This window comes from Camelus dromedarius, chromosome 7 (assembly GCF_036321535.1).
Source record: "Camelus dromedarius isolate mCamDro1 chromosome 7, mCamDro1.pat, whole genome shotgun sequence".
Classification (NCBI taxonomy): domain Eukaryota; kingdom Metazoa; phylum Chordata; class Mammalia; order Artiodactyla; family Camelidae; genus Camelus; species Camelus dromedarius.
The window spans coordinates 50,151,594-50,175,399 of record NC_087442.1 but is presented as its reverse complement, the minus strand read 5'-3'; the positions used below and the strand labels follow the sequence as shown (position 1 = coordinate 50,175,399).

General features: G+C 32.5%; 1 protein-coding gene across 3 annotated transcripts in view; it reads right to left on the bottom strand.

The window, feature by feature from the left end:
* The window catches only part of SNX13 (sorting nexin 13), a 110,382-nt gene that overhangs the window by 38,860 nt on the left and 47,716 nt on the right, over positions 1–23,806 (bottom strand). For all 3 annotated transcript variants that reach the window (XM_031455005.2, XM_064487521.1, XM_010984650.3), the window contains exons 6-11: positions 12,395–12,516; positions 12,202–12,303; positions 10,624–10,712; positions 6,135–6,218; positions 2,500–2,638; positions 2,012–2,100 (exon numbers count right to left, since the gene is read on the bottom strand). In XM_031455005.2, coding sequence (XP_031310865.1) covers positions 2,012–2,100; positions 2,500–2,638; positions 6,135–6,218; positions 10,624–10,712; positions 12,202–12,303; positions 12,395–12,516 — 625 coding nt within the window. The remainder of the gene's footprint in view (positions 1–2,011; positions 2,101–2,499; positions 2,639–6,134; positions 6,219–10,623; positions 10,713–12,201; positions 12,304–12,394; positions 12,517–23,806) is intronic.

Here is a 23,806-nt window from a genome sequence, read left to right as displayed (position 1 = left end):
GACACTTGTTGTTTATCTATTTTATATATATTAGTTAGTATTTGTAAATCTTGAACTCCCAACTTATCCCTTAACCACCCACTTTCCCCACTGCTCCCAGTAACCATAAATTTGTTTTCTATGACTGAGTCTGTTTCTATATTGTAAATAAGTTCATTCGTGTCTTGTTTTTTGTTGTTTGTTTTGGGTTTTTTTAGATTTCACATTTGAGTGATATATGGTATTCTTTCTCTTTCTGGGTTACTTCACTAAGAATGATGATCTCCAGGCCCATCCATGTTGCTACAAATGGCGTGATTTTATTCTTTTTATGGCAGAATAGTATTCCATTGTATAAATATACCACAGCTTCTTTATCCAGTCACTTATCAATTAACATTTAGGTTTTTTCTATGTCTTGGCTATAGTAAATAGCGCTATAAACATTGGGGTGCATGCATCTTTTGAATTAGAGCTTCCTCCAGATACATACCCAGGAGTAGAATGTAGTTTGGTGCTGCCATTATGGAAAACAGTATGGGATTCCTCAAAAATCTTTAAACACTGTCTACAACTGGGTTCTAGGATATCACACTCTCAGGTTTTTCTTCAATCTTACCACTCACTCTGTTTCCTGGGCTAGATCTTCCACTTTGTCTTAAACTCTAGCAACTGAAGTGCCTCAGGACTAACTCCTTGGTATCTCCCTACTTACTCTTTTACGTAACCTCATCAAGTCTCCTAACTTTAAATAAATACTTGAGAATCCTGAGGATTCACTCTTTTACGTAACCTCATCAAGTCTCCTAACTTTAAATAAATACTTGAGAATCCTGAGGATTCTCAAAGTTTAGTTCCATCACTAAACTTTCCCTTGAACTCAAGTTTACCAATTAGCATGTCTACTTGAAAGTTAAACAGGGATCTCAAACTAAAATCCAAAACTTGATCCTCTCTTCCAAACCTCCTCCTCCCTCAGTTTTATCCATTTTAGTAAACAGAAATACTAGTCATGCAGTTGCTCAGGCCAAACACTTTGGAATCATCCTTGAGTCCTATTTTCTTTCTCACCCCATATTTAATCTATTAGCAAATCCTGTTAGCACTATATCTAGTCTCTAGTTACTTCTCACAAACTCTGCACAGACATCTCTTACTGAACTAAAACAACAATCTTATAAATGATCTGTCAGTTTCCATTTTTGCCCCCTCACTCCACCACAATCTGTTCAACACAAAGATCCAAAGTAATCATTTTAACTCACATGTCAGATCATGTCACTTGCCAGGGTAAATCTACAATGGATTCCTATCACAATTAGAATTTTAAAATATTCTACCATGGCAGGTAAACCATATATGATCTTACCTCCAAGGTTCCTCTCCAATTTCATTCCTACACGATCCCTCCCATGCACTCCATATCAGCAACAATGACCTCCTCTAACTCACCAGGCATTTTCCTATTTCAGGGCCTTTGCATTTGCTCTCACCTTTGCCTGACAGATTCTTTAATAAAAATTAAAAAAAAAAAAATTCACAGAACTCTCTCATGCTAGTCACATCTCTCTATGCTTAAATGTCACCACATATTTCAGTACCTATCTAAAACACTTTCAGACCCTTTGCTTTTTGTTGTATTTTACTTATTTTTTTACATTATATATCAATCAAATTATTTATTAGCTTATTTTCTGATTTTGCAGCTAAAATGTAAGCTCTGTGAGAGAGATTTTCATCTGTTAGGTCCATCTAAAATGGTGCCTAATGTACAACATTCAACAAATGTTGAATTTTGAATAAATAATAGATGAGTAAATAAAGAAAATATTTAATTACTTCTGAATTTTTCATTCAGTGTTTTAATCTTTAACAAATACTTATACTACATTGTGTAAGAGAAGTTTTTTTCTAAAAGTTCTTTTGTAGAATACTACACTTGTTAATATTCTACTTTTTATCATTTTGGTAGACATTTTAATCAATATGAACTATTTATAACTAAACATTAATTCAAAAGTACTTTACTTACTTTGCCTGACTGCAACCGTTGTATTCTTGAGTCACATACTTTCTTTACAAATAATAAGCTATTTATTTGATTTTTTATAGTGTTGATATCTAAAAACAAACAAATTGATTACGAGGTAGAAAGTGGCAATGTTACTTGTGAATACTTTAAACATGTACTTATTGTAGTTTAACATAATAACCAATGAATAGAGCAATTATTTTATTTAATAAAAGAAACAATCTGAAATTTTACAGTGAAATTATTTAATTAAAATTAAACCAAGCCAGTTATCTTAACTTTAGAGATAATTACAATAATAACAGTTTCATATTCAGAAAATTATTATGCTTTATTCTCAGCACATATTAGCATAGTAAGAGTTAGATTTAGTTAAGGTGAAAACAACTAATAGCATAAAATAACATTTAGGTAAATTAAAGTTTCACTTGAAGATATGGTAATCATCAAAGAAGTAAAACATTCTCATGCTTAAATAAATCACTTACCATCACCAGCTGTATCTAGAGATCGAAGATACTGTAATTCTTCTGCTGCTTTATCTCTGACTGCTTCTAGCTCTCCAATATTGTCACTCAACTTAATAATGTTCATAAAGGCCTCATAGTTGCAATTAGAATCACGGATCTGCAAGTAAAATTTAAAAAACAGATGGAAAGGGGACTCACTTAAGGGAAAACAGAATCTTGAGTGCCGACCTTGAGCCAGGCACAACTTTCTATACCCCCACTGTTTGTAACAAAACAAAATAAAAATCTCTATACTTGTGGTACTTAAAATTCTCGTGGGTCACAAACTATTAACAAAGTAAAATAAGTAACACACTAAAAATTACAGAGCCTGCTCAGAATGTCTGATGACAGCAAGAAAGCCATGATGGCTGGAGCTGAAACACAGAAGAGTAATGGAGATCACTGGTAATGAAGGGAAAAGCTGGTAGGGGAGTGTAAATATCCTGGCTTTCACTCTGAATGGAATGAAAAGCTACTGGAGAGTTTTAAGCAGAAAAGTGACAGTCTCTGACCTAAATTTAAAAGAATCACTGTAATGACATGAATAACTATTACTTTCTGTTTTTTCTCCAGCCACTCGTTGTTTAAGTATTGGAATGGAGTAGAAGGTTAAGTTGGATTTAACCCAAGTGTGGTTTCACCAAGAAAATAATAGAGTGAGAGAGAGGAAAAAAGTAGTTGAGGACGCTGTGAAGGAACTAGTCACTATGACTACTAATAAAATTTAAGCTAAGTAAAACAGTAAAGGGAGCTATGAAAAGATAGCCAAATTTGAATACTGTCCATTCTGAACAAGGAGTCAAAGGACTGGGTATTGTAGAAGTCCAGAACTATGAAAATATGATCAAAATCATTAGTCATCAGGGATATGCAAGTTAACCACAACAAAATGACAATGCCAAATGTTAATCAGAATGTGGAGAGAGCAAACTCTCAAACAGTGCAAAGTGGAAGTATAAAATTATAACAACTTTAGAGGACCATTTGGCAGTTTCTCTAACTTTACATAACTTTTACTTCAATAATAGAAGAAAAAAATGGGAAGGATAAATTAGGAGACTGCGATTAGCAGATACAAACTCCTACATATGAAATAGATAAATAACAAGGTCCTACTGTATAGCACAGGGAACTATATTCAATACCTTGTAATAGCCTATAATAAAAAAGAATACATATGTGTGTGTGTGTGTGTGTATATATATATATGTATACAATTGAATCACTATGCTGTATACCAGAAACCAACACAACACTGTAAATCAAGTATACTTCAATTTAAAAAAATAATAATAAAAGAAAAAGAAGTAAGTTATTACAAATAATGCAAATCCATCCATACTATATATAGAAATGACTTAAAAATTTAAAACTATTGTTGGGTAACCAAACAATATATACAGAGGATACATATTACTATTACATTGCTCTAAATTTTTCCTTTCAAAAAGAAAGAAACTATACAATGAGATATCATTAATATGAAATTTAACTAAGTGAAAGAGTAGGAACTGAGCCAATTTTAATCTTTATAACACCTTTACACATAAAGAGTTTTCCACACAAATGATGTCAAGAATATAAAGCACACAACAAAGTAGGCTAAAGATCCTTTACTGATAAATTTTCCTCTTTTCAATATATTTCCTGATATTTTATAGCAAAGCACAACAGTGATCAATTCCTGTTCATTAAATAACAAAAAAACTCAACCATCATACACAATAATAGTAAGAGTCCAACTATGGCGATAACAAGTAAAAATTTGGTGGTTTGAATTGTTTTTGAGTATGTGTTATGCCCTCTCAAAATGTTTTTACCATATAATTAATTATACAGTTAATATAAGCTCAGCAAAAGAAAAACTGAAAACTAAAGAAAAATGTGAATAGGAATAAAAGTAATTTCTAATCCCATGACTGAAAGATAACCATAACATTGTGGTGAACATGCATCCTTTTCTATTCTACAGATAAGATTATACAGTATTGTACCCTGATTGTTTAAGGTTAGTATATGATACTCATTTTTGTGTTACAAAAAAATTTTATTGTCATTTACTCTTACTTCATTACTTAAATGTTTTTAAATTTACCTGTTTTTCTACTTCTTAAAAAATTACTTTTTGTTGCATAACCAATACTTCTTGTAAGTAAAGTGAAATATATAAACAAAAGAGAAGAATTAAAACTTTCATGATCCTACCTCTGTAATACATAATGGAATGCTATTATAATAGCCTATAATAGTGGAATAGTGGAATGCTATGCAGGCAATATATATTATATCAGAATTATAGGCATTCATACATATATATATAATTATTTACATGTTTATTTTTAAAGGATTAGATATCTACACACATCATTTTAGTTATCCTTTTCACATAAAAATATAAACACTTTTTCATATCCATAAAGACACACTACCATCATCTTTAATGGGTGCACAGCATTTCACTGTATCAATATGCCATAATTACAACTATTCTTCTATGTCAGACATTCAAATTGATTTCAATTTTTATCCTTAAATACAGATTGTTGCAAACTTGCTTATTATCACTTTAGAATAAATTTCAGGAGTAAAATTCCTAGCCAAAGGATATTGTTTTTTAATTTTAATTAAGCAGATATGCATATTTTAAAAGCTCTTGATACCTAGCAGAAATCTAAAGAAGCTGACAAAGGAAATGAAAAATCAAGTTTTGTGACCTCCTTGAAAGGCTCTAGGAACACAAAGCTAGTAAGACAACTTCTGCCTGCAGGTAACCCACAATCTGGTGGAAGAGACAAATACTGCAGCAGCAATGACAATAATAAAAAATGGCAAGTCTGATAATGGATATGGTAAAACAAAGAACAATCAAGTAGCTACTTCCTAGGAAAGCTAGAATGAGTTAACAGAAGGCACTGTGCTGAAGAAATTCCAGATTCAAGAAAATGAATCAAAGATCTAGAAGTATCTATCAAAGTATTTCCAGCAATAGTCCATTTATAATTTTTCCTCAACCATGGATTTATTTAGGAAAAGCATATAAAATCAGAAAAGATATATAAACAGAAAAGAAAAAAAATCAGAGCTAGTAACTCAATAACCGCTAACCCTTCAACATGTCTGACAGATGAGAAAACTGAGTTATCTAACTTACAGACATACTAAGCAACTTACAGAAACAGACCTAGAACACAATCTTAATCTAGTGTTCTTTCTCTGTATTTTCCTCCACTGTCTAGTATAAAATGTAAAGTACATACTATTTAAGTAGTTCAGGTCACAAATTATATTTAAAACCAAATAGCAGTTTTTAAAAATATTCATCATCTATACACAGGACAGTAAAATATCCTTTTTTTAATTAAAAAAATAATAACAGCATCAAAACTGTAAGGAAGATTATCTTATCAATGAATTTTCTTAAAGGCAATTCGACTAGTACATTCAACATATTAGCAAGTTGAAATATTGAAAATATAAAGATTATCTTTAGATATATTTTCACTTAATTTATTTAATAAATTATTGCTTAATCATTCTGATCTCTGAATTATATTTGTACATTTTAAAGAGCTGTTTTAAAAACAAGAGTTGTAATTTTAGAAAATACCTACCATCCATATGATATATTGATTAATATAATCAGGATCACTGAGTTGATTTATTAATGGAAGAAGAACTCCTCGTGCAAGGATTTCCTGGACAAAAATTTTAAAACAGAAAAATAAATTTAATCTATTTCTCATATCAATAACATAACGTAAATTTCCTAACACAATGCTGTTACTTAAGAAAGGTAAGGTACATGTGAAAGGCAGGAGTAAAACTTGATAACTGATATGATCCTATAAAAAGATGAGCTAATATACCTCAGTTAAAATAAATGAGATGAAGCCACCTATATCAACATGGATAAATGGCCAAATGATAACCTGAGTTGAGTGAAAAAAGCAAAAGGATACCTCTAGTATGTTAGCATTTATGTCCATTTTTAAAAGGCAAAAAACATGGCACTGTATGTGTTTATGGATTCCTATTAAATATATATATTAAATATATAAATATATATATTATATTTATATATTATAAATTAAATATTTATAACTAAAGTTTTTAAAAATTTCCCCATTTTTCTCACTTTGAAAAGAAATACATATTATAAAATAAATATATATTATAAATTAAATATATAAATAAATTCTGTATTAAAAATATGAAAACAAAAAAGAAAAGGAAAAAATGCCAATCTTGGAATAGTGATTGCCTTCAAGGGAGGAACAGAGCAACTACAATAAAATATTAACATTGGTTAATCAAGGTTGTTGGTGCATAAATGTCTATTGTATTATTCTCTATACCTGTCTGCATTTGAAATTTTTCCTAATAGAAAACAATAAAAATAACAACACATGTTAATACAATTACTCAATATTCTTTAGAATATACCTTCCCATTCTTTGCAGCTGTTTGTGCTCCTATTAAGACTCCGCCCCTCCTTCAAGAACTGACTACAGAATTAATTCTCCAATTAAATAAACCCTGTTCATTCTAGCTAAACACTTCTCACTCATATGTTTAAAATATACTCATGCCTTGTATTTATGGCATTTATCACATACCAATCTCTATGTAATTTTCTATCTTTTACTCCTCTAATACTCCACAACTATCTAGGAACCTTTTGTATATGAATGAGATTAGCCAACCTACTGATTTATCTATCTTCAAAAATATTTATTCCCGTTTTCTCAAGGTCATTGAAGTAAACATGGTAGGCATTTGACATATATTATATGAATGGAAATAGAGAAACTAAGAATTTAGTGATGATTTTACTAAGACAGTATTTTCACCTCTTACTAATCTTCATCCCTTTATGCCTGTGATTTCCAAATTTATGAAATACCATTTCTTAAGAATACGGGAGAGGCTAAATAGCTACAAGCTTAACAGGATGTATCCCTTTTCTAAGTAAAGGTACAATTTATTTATTCTTTTTCAGATCTCTAATTTACCTGTGCCATTTTCTGGTGTAAATTCACAGAAGGCAGCCTTCATTTTATTTTCCTTTAGAGAAATATTTTATATAAATTCTACTTTTGTAAGTTGTACAAGTCTTCGACAACTATTACCTCATAATGAATTAGTACTTTCAAAAGGCACTAATGGAAGCCCCAGTAACTTTCTGAAACGTCTTTTGAGATCTCTTATAGTCTCAAATTACATGTAATTGCTTATTCTCTCAAGATTAGCTTTCGTCTCTAACTTCTTAAAAATTACATTTATTTACATAATTTCTTCCTTCAAATTACACAGCTGGCCACATATGCTCAAATTTTAAAATACTTTGTAAGGAGAAAATTTGCAAACAAAAAAGTGTTTCATGAAAGTTTCTTTCCAAAGTGAGAAAAATGTGGGGAAAATTTTTTGAAAACTTTAGTGCTTATTAGTAAATGCAAATAGTCGATCTGTCTCAGAAAACTACTTTGATCTCCTAATTTGTCTCATAAAGTAAGTCTGGTTAGTCAAGATGTAATCATATGACTCAACAATTCCTATATGAGTCCTAGTGAGAGCTCTAAATATTCCAAAATATGTAGCAATTTCCATATAATTTCCATACACTTGAAGACAAGCACCAGCTGCCAAATATGAAGGATTAAAAGATACAAAGTCATTGAGGCCATGAATCTTTAAATCAATGAAACATGGATGGTAATGGAAGAAAGCAGAGGCAAAAAATAGCAACTATCTCAGTCAAATACTATGATCTGTACACTCTGTGCAAAGAAGTCATATAAAGGAAAGAACTAAGAGCTCTCTAATCTGTTATTTAATCTCAACAAAATGTCTTCTGGGGACTTTAATTATCAACAAAAGAAAAATGATAAAGAACTATCAAGCTAAAGTGAAAAAAAAACCTGATTTGCTGAATGTAGTGCTCTACAATTACACTCACTCAATTAGATTTAACCAAAAAGAAATGCAATATTGGTCTAGAAGAGCAGTCTATGGCAAAACATATTTGCTCTTTAAACAATCCTACTTATTTTAAACTATAATCTCACGTAACAGGACAGAACTTCATTCATGTCTCCCAAGAGTCAGTTTAATCTTTTAAGGAGTTGCAGTAGCATGTGTACCACAGCCAGTAAGAAGAACAAATAGGTTTCCTTTTGCATTAGAACTGATTCTCTGACTGGGTATCTGCTATGTGCCAGGCACTACAATAACCACTATGTACACAATAATGATAAATATAGATATGGCCCCTGAACTTATGAGACTTACAGTTCTACTGGAGAAAGAGGCATCAAGAAAGTAAATGCAACAACCAAATTATCATTTTAAAATATGGTAAATGTCATGAAGGAAAACAGTACTTACTTATCTAGTAACAGGGAATTAAGAGGGGGCTTTTAGAGTGTTGGCATTTTTGAGGAAGTGAGATAGGAGGGATGAATACAATTTAGCCAAGAGAAGAAGTGGAATCATTCTGAGCAGAGAAAGAAAAAAGAGTATGAGATAACTCTACGGTGGGGAGAAAATGGCACTTGTGGAGAAGAAAGCCAGTATGGTTGAATACAGTGACTACATGGGATGGAGGTCAGAGAGGTAAACAAAGCCACATCATGCAGTCTTATTGTTAGCCTCTGAAAGGATATGAGATTTTAAAAATCTGCTGGATGGTCATTCCATTTACTGGGATGGAGAAAAGACTTATAAAAGGCAGACAGGATATGGAGGCAAGAATAAGATTTCCATTTGGGGCATTTAAAGTTTAAAAGGGCTATGAATCAATCACAAGAGAAGTCTGGACTAAAGATATAAATTTGGAAGTTATTCACATTTGGATGGTGTTTAAAGCCATAGGGATGAATGAGCAAGAAGAGGGCCCAGAACTGAACAACCTGGATATTTAAAAGTTAAGCAGAAGAGGAATTAAAGCATATAAAAGTGACTAAAAAAGAGACCAAAGGAGGACAAAAAAGAAGACAGCCACAAGAAAAGACAGTTTCAAGACGGAAAGCATAGTTAGCCATGCGCAATGCTGCTGAGATACTGCCTAACAGTGGCTATGCGCGGTACTAGGCAGACAAAAACTCTGCTGCCAAATAGCAATCACCATGAATGAGTGTGATGACTGATTAGCAGTATCCTCCTTTAGTGGCAGATGTGAATCTAGTGATAGACATGCCAGGTATTTACCTCCCTTGATAATGACCAGCGCAAATAATTGGTCTTCATTATAATGTATCAGACTCTTCCCAACAAAATCAAGCATTTTCTACTCGATTCACAGTACCATTACCCTGAACTCAAGTTAAGTATTAGGAAATCGTGTGATACTGCTTAAATAATAACAAACAAGCACAAAAGCACATCTTAGAAATTGGTATATATGTTTTGCAGAATGGTAGACTAAAGAGATCACAAGCTTTCATTTTGAGAAAAATTACAAACTTTCATTTTACCCATTCAACCAGGATAAGGGCCAATGAAGGTAGCATTTCTCAATTATAATCAGCAGCCAAAACCAAAATGCTATTCCTTCATACCTGTACATAGAATTTTAAAGGTTAATACCTGGGAACAAGTAAGTCCAAGACTGCTGTTCTCATCTAACTTATTTATTTTCCAATGACAAGAAATACAATCTCAGCTACCCAGATTTTTAAAAAATGTCTACCCTGAACTGTTATTTTAATTAGCCTAATTTAGGTAAATTTATAGGTATAGCTATATTAAAGAAAATTTAAAGCAGATCTTTACCAAAAATCCAAGGACCTAACTCGGGTAGTTCTCAAGGAACCTCTAGAGGGTAGGGGGAGACAAGCATACAATGATGTTTTCAAAAAGGAACATGATGGTGTGATATCACTAATGGAATGCATACTTGTGTATTCTTGTGTTCCAAGATTTCTTAGTTTTAATCTATAACATGGTAAATAAATATTGACAGATAAAACCCACATTAATAGAAGCTCTCTGGAGTCCTCAATAATTTTTAGGACTGTTAACAGGGTCCTAAGATCAAAAATTTTGAGAATTACCACTCTAAGGTTCTTCATAGCCATTTATTTGGTATAAATTTAAGCTTACCCTGACAAAGTATCGCATGATCTTGTTCTGGAAATCTCCAGGAGGTAGCAATAAATATAGTAAGACCTCACACAAATCCCTTAGGAATCCTAGAAATTAAAAAAAAGTAGCTATAATAACATTAGAAAATAGGAAGTCTCCACTTACTCTTGATGTGGAACACAAAGGTAGAAATAAGCAGTTTCTAATCATAACAGATTATCTTAGTAATTAATCAATATTCATTAAAAATTCTTCCATTTTTCTCCAAATAGCAACTATTCATTAATCAAACTAATATATTATTTTATTTTGCTCAGTTTACCCCACATTTTGAATTGCTAAGAAACTTCTTTACAAAAGTATTTCCCCCCAAAAGTTTTAGTTGTACAGTGTATTTTATACTTTTACCACACATTATCTTTGCACATTTTAAAATATACTTGTAATTCTTCCTTCAAGAAAGAATGTCCACTATCTTGGCAGGTAATAATGAAAAGAGTATGCTCTTCTATTTTACTGACTGAGGAGGCCGTGATTTTCATAAAAGGACTGCACACTGTATCTATTTCTTACATTTAGTTTTTTCATATCAGTGCTAATGAAGTGGAAATTAAAAATTGAAGTGCACAATAAATATAAAAAGGAAAGAAAAAACTGAAAAAGAAGGCAAAGAAATTAAAAAGTTGGGCACAATTTTTAAAAACTCTAAGAAAACAATTTCCACAACTAGGAATGCTTTTCTGTAGTTGTTCATATGCTGACACTTTTGGGAATATAATTCTGTAGCTGATCCTGTTAATCAAAAAAATGTGCCAAGTAGTACAAACTTTTAGTCACTGTAAAATTAAGAAAAGACAATATCCTCAGCTAAAGTTTATCTGGTAAAACCTCTCACAAAGAAAAGACAAGTCCCAGGGGAAAAGTTGGGGGAAGGAGTAAACTGGGAGTTTGAGATTTGCAAATATTAACTACTATATAAAAAATAGATTAAAAAACAAATTTCTTCAGTATAGCATAGGGAACTATATTCAATATCTTGTAGTAATCTATAAAGGAAAAGAATATGAAAACAAATATATGTATGTATGTGTATGACTGAAACATTATGCTGTATACCAGAAATGGACATACTGTAACTGACTATACTTCAATTAAAAAAAGACAAGTACATTCAACTGTATGAATTTTATTTGAAATTATTATAATCATTCCTGTAGAAAATATTTTAGGGTAACAGGTGTACTCTTGAAATATAAATAATAAATTCAAGGGAAAGATAAATTACCATAGATCAAAAAACTAAAATTTACAATTATAAGATGTTTGTGCTTACTATACTTTAAAAGAAGACAAGAGAAGTAATCTTTAATTGCCATGTTTAAATTGAAAGATGACCTTTAAAAATGAGAAAAGAATCTGGGAACTACTTTAAAGAGTTAAAAAAATAAAATAAAATGAATAGGAACTGTGTCTCTACTATACTGCCTATCCTGTAAGAACAATTTCACCCTTATATTTGTTCACTGGTTCTGCTAACTTGTCTCCAACCAATATGAATAGTTACTGTTGTCCAAAGAGTTAAATTAAAAAGAAAACCTTCTTCATCTTTGGGAGAAGTACACACTAGATCACGGCAAACGTCCTTCTCCATTTCAACTTCAACTTCAAAGAAGGTATCTATTAGATCTTCTGCTGTACCTAGACAAAGAAGGAACAATTCAAGATATACAGAACGATAAAGAAAAGTAGATTTTAAAATCTTAATTTTCAAATGGAATAAAGATCTTACCTTTCACTTGATCATCCTTCTCTGTTATCTTCTGTTGAGCCTTTCTGAATACTCGTAGGTGTGTGCCAAAATCATCTACAATACGTGTAGTAAAATAAGGTTGCCAGTCTATTTCTTTTGACCTTATAAAAAACACAGTAAATAAACAATATATAAATGTTTTTAATCAAAAATATAAATTTACTTAATGACTACTGAAAGACAACATGATTATCAGAGGCTGAATTTATTCATACTGATATTTGTTCATTTAATTACTATTACATCTTAACATTCCCTTTCACAAGACCCAAGGTACATCAAATCTACCTCAACCCTCGAACAGTATTATCGGAAGTATTTTATGTGCTGAAGGTTGAAAGTACTATCTAAGCGCTTAAAATAAATAGGAAAAAGAATCCAGTTAAATGTGAAATGAGCCTGACAACAGGTATATCATGCAACTTCTCATCTCAGACATAATAATACATTAGCAGTTCAAAATGTTTTTGCTTGCTTTTAAAAGAATGTTTGAGACATTTCTTCATTCCCTCTGAACTCTTTCTGAATTTTCCAGTGTTTTTTAAGCTATACAGCCCAAGTTCTGAATCAAACACCTTTGGTATGAACCTGACTGGTTTCTGTTTGCATATATAAGTACTTAAAAACCTGACTATTCAAAATAAATATAGTCACATGGAAATGATTTAAAGAATGATGTAAAACACCACACTTACGCATGAAAATGGTGGTTACTTATTTTATTAAGTTACCTACTACTGTATCTCAAAAGCAACAGACCTCAAAAAACATTGCTAATTTAGTACATTAGTGAAACAGAAAACAAATATAACAGATAAATCAAAAACACTTTATACTTCTCTTTGGATTAAGTGACACTTTTAAACAAACACTTTTTTCAATGCTGTTTTCCGTAAACCAGCACTAAAATTAATACACCCCTTTAGGAACAGACCAAATAGACAGAAGACAGAATCTATTCATGAACATGCTGGGCAATGGGGGAGCAAAAGAAAGTACACCATAATTCACTATGCTGATTACCCATACAGGTACAATAAAGAAGCTAGTGAATAAGTTAACCTGAGTATTGTCTTATGAGATAAAACTTTTAAAGGCGATGATGGCATTGAGAAATATAACAGATGGCTGTTTTAAAATAAAAACAAAGTATTAACATTCATATAATTTTTAATGCTCAATTATGATTTTGCTATATACAAGGAAAGAAAGAGTAAATTTTAAGTACATGAACACTAATCAATTTAACAAAAATAAAGGTAACCTGAACTCAAGTATCTGAGGAAGGGTTACCATTATTTAGAATATAAGAGCAAAGTTTTATACCACACACTAAACTTGGTAACAATACTCAGCCTCAACATAAAACGTGAAATAAGACTTAAACCTAGAAGTCTCTAGAGCCTCTTTTTCTTATTTTAAAAAGAAAGTCAGAATCTGTGTATCTTTCAAAAATCTTTACATGGATTATTTGTGCAAAATCATCCAAACTTGAAAATTTTATAAAAACAAAATTTACTTAGTATAGGCCACTGGCTCATTTAACCCATAAAGGATTCATTCTAACAAATTTAGAAGAAAGCAGAATATATACTCTTTCAAGTTGCATGTATTCTGTTTCACGGCACAGTGCTATTTATAGAATTTATTAAAATTTTCAAACAAAATAAAATGCATTAATTTTGAAGGCCTTTTAAAACCTATCTCAATTCATTACAGAGGATGCAAGGAATTTAAAATAAGTGAAAGTTAACAAGCAATGCAAATACATAAAAATTAAGTTTTAAATATAGAGTTTTATTTTTAATATATAAATATATTGAAGGTGGAGAAAACAGAGAACACAGTATTCTCTATCTCTGTCCAAGGTCATTATTTTCCCTCTGCTTGACTCATTTCCACTGAATACATGCAAATCTAACATAAATCTGAGCTCAAAAGAAATTTTCTAGGTTAGGAAGGTAAGAGCAACAGTAGTATGGCTTCTCATTTATAAATTAAAAAAATACCTACTAACAATTTCTAGCAGTATTTGTCTTAATAAAATTTGAAAACATTTTCATGGCCATGAAGTACTCTAAAATTATGGTGTATGATTAATATGTAAAATGGAATTTAAATACAAATTCAAAAATCATTCAATTTATGTAACAGCCACACTTTGTTCTATTGATCCACATGTAGCTTTCTACTAGAGCTCTAAATATCACTCTTAAATTATGCCTACAGTCAAGGCTCTTTTTCACTTTGTTTAAAATATTCCCCTACATGATTCCTATTCTAATAAAAACACCTGGATTATTACACAATGCATCCTACTACCTACATTTCATTTTATTACTACTTAGAAGCTTTCATTTCTTATATTTAAAAATGAGAGCACACTTCCTACATGACCAAGAAAGTAAGTGATTTTTCAACCCTACCCTGAAAACATAAAATTATAGTAGGCGCCAGAAGCTTATATATCTGGATAGGATGGTTGCAAGAATTACGGTGGTTAACTAGGAATGCAAACATGCAATGAAGTCTTAATTAAAGCACAAAAGCAAAAGTCAAACTATAAAGTGTACTTCTCTGAACATATATTTACCATGCTTTATCTTCATCTCTTAACACCAGCATCTTATTCCTGGCTTTTAATTGGTCTCCCACATCCACCCTGTCTTCCCTCCATTTTATTTTCCATAGAACAGTCAGAGTGATCTTTTTAAAAATATAATACAAAACAATAGCTTTAAAAACCCTTTAATGACTTCCCATGGATCTTAGGGCTAAATATGAATGCTTTCTCCAAGATCTTGCACATGTGGGACCTTGCTTATTCCCTCTTCATCACGTGCTCCACTCCTTTCCTTTTCATTCTGTTCTTATCTCAATGTCTCAGGACAGACTAATTCCTCTGCCAAGTCTGCTCACCCCATCCAGTCTCCACAAATTTATCTTCTCTCCCCCACATTCCCTTGACAATTCCCATTTATACTTCAGAGTTCATCTAAAATGTCAATTCCACACAGCAGCCTTCGCTGACCCTCACCCTCCGCATTATTCCTTCAGACTAGGTTGGGATCTCTGGTTACATATTCTTACAATAGCAAATTTTTCACTTTTTATAGCACTTAGAGCCTACAGTTAAATAATTCAATTGCTGAGATAAAAATCTCAGGAAGTCAGGGATTTTGTCTGTTTTATTCCACTGTGTTCATTTTATTCACAGTGGTATCCCCAATGGTAAAATAATACGTTAAACACTGGAGGCGCTCAATACATACTGATTTATTGATTCTTCTTTCAGGGTCAGAGCACTGTTAACAGGTGCTTAGAGAATGGCCATGTGAAGCACATACAACCGTTGCTTCTTTGCTCTTTAAAGTTCTGAAATAGGACATATAACGAGAAGCTCTTTTTGCCTCTCTAAACCACAAAGCTACTAAATGTTAATGCCTAACAAAGGGAATGAACGTCCCAAATACGTGGGCTGAGACTGAGATTATATAAATTGCTTCACTGGTTCCATCTATTCTAAGCAGTATACAGCTCATCACCAGTAACAGAAAAACACATCAGAATCAATTAAGTACTGCAGTAAAAAGCACTGGCATATCTGTTTTTGATTCAAGTAAAAGATACACCATTTCATTAGTTGTGAAATTCAGCAAGCCAAGTTACCTCCCAGATTTTCCTCTAGGGACACTTACAGCTTTAAGAATCTATGATTAACCAAATACCCATCCCAACACACATACACACAGGAACAGAGTCCATGGAAAAGTGGTAATTGGTAAGTAAATCAAAATATTTGATCAAAAGAGGGAAACAAATGTATTTCATTTTAACTTATATAGACCTTTCAATGTGCAAGACTAAGATAAGACCTTTGATTAAGGTTTTGCTAAGTGATATTAATGTGGCTTTTGTCTTGAAAAAAACCTTTCTCACACTTAGGAAGTTACGGTTTCCAGTTTCTTTTAAATGGTGCAACAACTAAAGACATTTGTGAATAAATCCAAAAGCAGAGCCTTCAAGGCTTTTCACCAATATTTTATAGTTGTCCTCTACACGCCTAATTCAATTGCAACCTATTTATTAGCTAGCTTTAAGTAAATTCCAAAGCAAGTGACCTAATTTTCATAGGAATTACCCTGCTATTCTCATACTTCTTCAAACTATGTAGGAGTAAATTAAATTATATGATTATCATAAAAAGTTTAACTGGAGTCCACAGGTTCAGAAACAAATACAACTGCCGTTTTGTTTTTTTTTTTTTAACATGTTTGATTATCTTCCTCCTCTAAATCACTCATGTTCAGCTCACACTACAGACCAACTGTATCAGATTTTCTGGGCCCAAGAATCTACAACTGACTTTTAATAAGCTTAAAACTCAAAAGGTGGGGACAGAAGTGGACAGAAGTACCAGAAAGTAGTCTATCAGCCTAGCTTTAATGCTAGGGGTATGAGTCAGTGTGTCTTACAAAGGGAATGGAAAATGCTGGCTAACTAAAGCTAAATTAAGAGAATTTCTACTACAGTAGTACAGAATTGGTACCATCCCAAAAACAGCTTAAAGTCTTGTTGACAATAATCACACCCATAAATAAGTAGAGGTTCATTCAAGTGCTATGTCATAAGTCAAAAAATATTAATTAAAGAGGCCACACTTCAAAAAAAATCTTGATGAGTAAGCAGTATTTAAAGGGGGAAAGGAAGGACATAGGAACAAGCCAAAGAGGGGAAAGAGCATGGTACGCGCAAGAGTCGTCACATAGACTTGCCTAACTAGAGAAGCGGGTGCCCCCTTGGTAGAGGCAATCTTCACACACTCAGCACAGTACTTTCCTGGAAAAGGTCCTTTATGTCAAAATAATAAAAGTAAAAACTGATCTTCCCACTGAAACAATTCTACGATAAATGTTGTATTACTGATGCTATATTATTTTTTTACAAAAATGACTACTAAGATCTTATTTAAAACAGTTAAGAATGACACAGTATACTGTATACTGCATAGTATATATGTGTGTATATGTGTGTACATACACACAAACACACATATATAAAAGCTTTTTAAATATATACTAATCAGTAAGGGCAATATAATAACCAATTGTATAAAATTATATGTGTAACTCTCCTATAGATGGTCTTTTATTTCCTACATAGAAAAATGAGACTTTTTTTTTTAATCCTTATAGTATGAGTTCTAGTTTTTCTGGGTAGATTTTGACAACCATCTTTGAGGGAATTTTGAGGAAAGTTTTATTCCACTAAAAGGTTTTTGATCAACTGACCCACAGAAATCTTTTGCTGAAAGCAGGCGGCCTGTCTGTGAAAAAAAATTTTTTCCTTGAGTCACTGAATCAGACAGTAACTTCCTCCTCAGAATTCACTATTATAAATAATATACTCTTTAAAATACAAAAATCTTTATATGTTTCCATCCTTCAAGAGTTCTTGATGGAGTACTTTGCTGGTGTCAAAAGATTCAGCCTAAAATTGAATTTGAGCAATATTTTAAAGGCACAGAATTGTAAACTTGCTCCTAAACCCATTACAAGATTTCCCCTTCTTCTAGTCTCAATTTGCTCATAAATACTTCATATTACTGTAACTCTCTCCCCAAAGTACCTGTTTCCCTTTTAAAATCTACCTTAAGGATTTAGTTATAAGGATCGAGTATAAAATAACAAAACTGCTTGATTCACAACATTCCTGAACTTACATTAAATTTAAATTAATCCTCAAAAATATATGGAGAATTCCTCTTTCACAGGAGCAATATTAGCAACCATATGAGGAAACAAGTTTCATTACTTCATGGTCACTAATCTGTATGCTCCATTCTCTTGGCTGGACATCGCCCCTGTCGGGTGCAGAAGTGGGAGAGCCAACGTGCACATCTCCTTCCTAGGCTCACGTTCAGTGCCTTCATGCTCATAGCTTGAAATCATCCATGGTGGACATACTTACATTTCACAAAACCTTAAGTAGTAGACTTATAAAACCACAGACTTATTGTTTTCAGTAATCCACAGAGAATAGCAATAGTTTGGATAATCAGATAAAAATGTTAAAGTTTCATTGACATAAGACTTTTTAACTATAGAGAAAGATTAATCTAGTAAATGTCTTTCACGTTTGAAGTCATGCATCCTTTCTGACCACGTAAAAATGTAAGTTTAAATAAAGTTATCATCATCCAACTCTAAGATCCCCTACTAGTAAAACAACAGACGAGAGGAGTACTTTAATTCCAAAGTAAATTAAATCTAATTAGCAACCTCACACACTATAAAAATAACTCCTCAAATGGTATTCAAAATGTGAGGTGTGACAGAGGATGTGAGTGAGTGTTTTGAAGAGGAGGTATGACTGAAAACAGATCAAGATTAGTACCAACCTGACCAGGGACTCTTAGTAATTTAGAACTGAAAGAGATATGAAATAATTACCAGCAGCCCCTATAATTACAGAGCCAGAATGTAAATTACATATTCTAGATTATATAGTTAGTGAGACCAAGGCTTTGTTAACAAAAAAAATTAGGGTTCCTAATCTTCAATTCAGTGTTTTCTCTGCTACACCTTAACAACATGAAACCTTCTGACTTGTGAAAGTTATAAACAAATTGGTGGAAATGAAGAAAAATTTAGGCATGCAGTTTTATATAGCCATAGTAAAGGAAATGATATTTAGTCAACTACAACTCCACATATGAAGTCCAACCAGTTCTACATCCTGTGTCCCAATGCTTCAAAGAGGTCAACAACGCAGATGTTATAAAAAAAATCTTATCTCCAAATACAAAGAATAACTTACATAGAGGGACACACAGGAGACACACTCACCTATTTTAGGGGTTGAGTATAAAGAACACAGAGCTGGAAGCCTTAATCAAGCTATAGGAAAAGAAAAAAATTAACTTGGGACTAAGTGTGCATCCTCTTAAGTATAATGTTAAATACAGTATTAAAAATTAAATTCATGCTATTAACTATGTTAATAAACAAGATTTTCAGTAAAATTTACCTAATAAATAAAATACTCCTAGACCCAACAGTGTAATCTATTAAATTTTGTGGAAAAAAATTAACTAGGAAGTCATAAATGGAAACTCGATTAACAACAACTTACTGAGTATTCACTGTCCCATCACATATAAGACACTGTATTAAACATCACTTTTAAGATCACTTCCCAAGGAAATAAAGATACATGCCATTTATAGTTGAAAAAAGGGATTCTTATACGTATGTGTTCATAAGAATATAAAAAACAGAGAAACAGAAAAATGAATTTAGTTGAAAAAAATCATCCTAAATATCTTTATTGCTGACCACCAAATGTTTCTATTTATCTCGGGCTATAACAATAATACATGCCCTTTTTGTAAAATGTAACTTCTTTAGATTCTCTGCATCAGCTATAAATCAGCCATAAATCCACAATCCAAAGATCACTGTTATTATTTTAGTGTATTTCTTTTTAGTCTCTTTGCTATGCTCACATATTTACAATTTTTTACACAGCTAAAATCAGAGTATACACTATTTTGTATGATTTTTAGTCTAACATATTTCCTATTTGTTTAATAACATTTTCTAATATTTTACTGGATGCAGAACTTTGTATTCCAAGGGTCAGCAAGTTTTTTCTTTAAAGAGCCAAACAGCAACTATTTTAGGCTGTGCAGGCCATATCATCTCAGTTGCAATTAGTCAACTCTGCCATTGTAGCACAAAAGCAGCCACAGACAAAATGCAAACAAATGAGTGTGACTGTCCAGTAAAACTGTACACACAAAAACATGTACATGGATGTTCACAGGAGCATTCTTTATAACATCCAAAAGGTGGAAGCAACCCCAATATCTACCAACTGCTGAATGGATAAACAAAATGTGGTATATCCACACAATGGAATATTATTCAGCAATAAGAAGGAATAAGTAATAGTACATGCTACAACGCAGATGAACATTGAAAGTATTATGCTAAGTGAAAGAAGCCACTCACAAAAGACCATGTACTGTATTATTTCATTCATATAAACTGTCCAAATCCATAGCGAGAAGCAGCATATAACTGACCATCTAGAGCTAGAAGCTATGGGGGGGTGTATGAGAAGTGTCTGAGAGTGGATACCAGGTTCCTTTGTGGGGTCATTAAAATGTTCTTAAATTGACTGTGATGAAGGCTGCACAACTCTATGAATATAGTAAAAGTCACTAACTTTAAGTGGGTGAATTGTATGGTATGTGAATTATATAAATAAACAATTAACCATCCTGGTCTCTTCTATATATATAAAAACATTAACTTATTTCACTCTCTTTTAAATATTTAGATGGTTCTCAATTGTTTTTGCATCTTCCTGATTAACCTCTCTTCAGCTAAGTTTTCAAATGGCAAAGAATATAAAATGGAAAGAGTGTAAAACTTCACTGCTGCAAATGTCCATTATTTGAGCTGTACTTGCCTTATGAACAAGTCTAGAAACATTCAATTTACATTTCTATGGCAAAAGGCAGTGAGAAAAACGGAAAACGTTCAGAACAAACCTCCTGTCATTCCAGAAACAGTGATACCATCACTATCAGAAACACTGAATCTTAGAAGCTACATATCCCTACGTCCTTCCCCTAGGAATACCCTTCAAGAAGGAACACAGTAGCATTAGAATGAATCTCCTTCCTGCTAATCTTATGGCTCAAAGGAACAAACGTATACAGGGTTAGTAATTACATTTCACTTTTGAAAGCAAAAAGTTACCTTGCTCACTTGTACCTTCTTACACACTAACCTCATTCCCCTTCTTAGAACTGTGCTCATACTATTTCTCTTTCCTAAGATGTCTTTCATTTCCCTCGTTCTATCTCAAAACATCCATTCCTAATGCTCCCTGGTGGTCTAGTGGTTAGGATTCGGTGCTCTCAAAACATCCATTCCTGAAGTCCAGTTTGGGCCTTAGTCCACATAAGGTCTTCATCAGTTACCCTGGTCTACTCTATCTCTAGATGAAATGCCCTAAGTACCATATAAATGACTACTTTATTTCTCTCCATTTCATGTGCTTTAATTTTGTCCCCCTTTCCCTCACCCTTGAAATATAAATAAATAAATAAAGCTAAGAAGATGAGGTCAAAGAATCTGTGTATATATCCTAGGAACATAATAAATAATAAATACAACAATAACAACAAAGTTAACATTCACTGAACACTTACTTTGTGCCAGATCCTAAAATGTTTTACATGCACCTTTTCCCCATATAATCATTACAATAACCCAAAATAAAACAATCACCCCATATTACTGATGCAGAGACTGAGTAACAGAAAGTCAAGTAACTTGCTCAAAAAGTCACTTATTGGGTGACAAATACTTTATCAAATATTTCATGGACATCATCTTGTTTGTCCCTCACAACTCTTAAGTTTGCTACAAGTACTAGTATCATTGTTTTACAAAGATGCTAAGAAATTTTCTTTTAAGTACACTGTAATTTAATGGTACCAGGAGAATTAGGCTTCCTGTCCTTTGTCACATTATTTTCTTTGAAGATAGAATAAAAATTCGTGAGTTATCACAGATTCATCCCCTAAAGCTCCAGTCCAACTGATGCCCAGGTTCCACAAAGAATTCAAGAGTGCTCTAGGAAAGTTTCCTTCCCCAAAATGCTAGAATAACAGGAACTAATGTTACTATGGAGTGTTATCATTACAAAGGACTCTCTCACATATGGTATCATTTAATCCAAACAACAACCTGATGAGAAGAGATGGGTTACCACTAGATTTAAAGAATTTGCTTTTTGCGCATTCAAGGCCATTGGGCCTAATAAATACTAGAGCTAAAGCTCAAAATCAGAACTTTGGATTCTAAGTATATCCTTTTCTTCCTGTTACACTGCAAAATCAGCATTTTGTTTTATGCTGATATTCCGTGACTGTTTCCCCCAAAGTGATGAATAAATATAAACAGTAGAATGTGGTGATTCTAAATCATTTCTGGGTTCAAAGGCCCTTTCTAAAAATGAAATCTGTGGAGTCCACTCAACAGGAAACAAAGCACAGACAATTTTGCATACATTTTCAGGGCTTCATGGGCCTCTGGTTAAGAACCCTATACAAGATTGTAATTTGAAGGATAGAAGTGATAATTGACGCCTCACAGTGCACAGCAGATAGCACAGAACAAGAATTTTTAAAGTATTCAAACGATTAGAACCAGACCTAATTTTCTTGATATTGGCATTGGAAATAGTCACGGAGCCTCGGTGAAGACATGCATTTTAGTAGTAATAGAAAAAGCCAATGATGGACAAAAATAAAGTCATTCACAGAGAAGGCACAAACTGAACCTTACTGTATGCTTCAGGTTTTATGTCACATCATTTTTAGCCTGAAAGCAGCCTCAAAAGTACCTTAATTATTATCAGCTTTTTACAAGTAAGGAAACTAAAGCTCAAGAGAGGCTGATGAATTTGCCCCAAAACTTAAGGCCAAAGACAAACCAAAGCTATGAATTCAGATCAATCTAGGATGGGAGAAACCTGGCTCTTCCTGTTATCATCCAAATATTTAGCTATTTGATAGCACAAGAATTTTACAGAAAGGAAAAAAAAAACAACTTGTGACAGGAAGTCTAAGGATGGTTAGAGGATCAACAACAGGGAAAGCACTGCCATGAGAGGAAAGAAAGGAGGGAGAAACTAAGACGAATAATCAAGATCAAAATAAATCTGGTAGGGAATGGAGGAAAGAACAGTGACTGTTAAGAACAATCTGATTCTAATTCTTACTCTGCCCTCAACTCACTGGATAATCTTGCACTAACTACTTAACCTTTCTGGATCTTACCTTCCTCATCTGTGAAATTATACATGTTGGATGGCATAAAAACTTAAATTTCTAAATTCCTTCACAATTTTTTAAACATTTTCACAAATATTATTTTCATTACATTCCACTGAGCAAGGATTTTGCTTAAATCACTGCTGTATCTGCAGCATCTGGCTGGTACAAAGTAGGCACAAAATACTAGTTGAGTGAATAGATGAATTTGATCCTGACAATAACCCTGTGAGGAATGCAGAGCAGGACAGGTACTACTATGCTTATTTCACATATGAGAAAACCTAAAGTCCAAAAAATTTAAAATACCTGCTTACAGTCCCACAGCTAAATGGTAGAGCAGGATATGAACTCAGGAGTTCCAATTACTAGTCGAAAGTTCTTTCCAGGTCTAAATTTTGTTTTATTTTAATATACTCTTAAGCAGTCTGACACAAGAATAATGAATTCTTCTTATTCCCACCCTTACAAAGGGAGTAAAAATCATTAGGATGGTGTTACTATAAAAAGCAATGAATGAGTGATTCAGAAGAGTT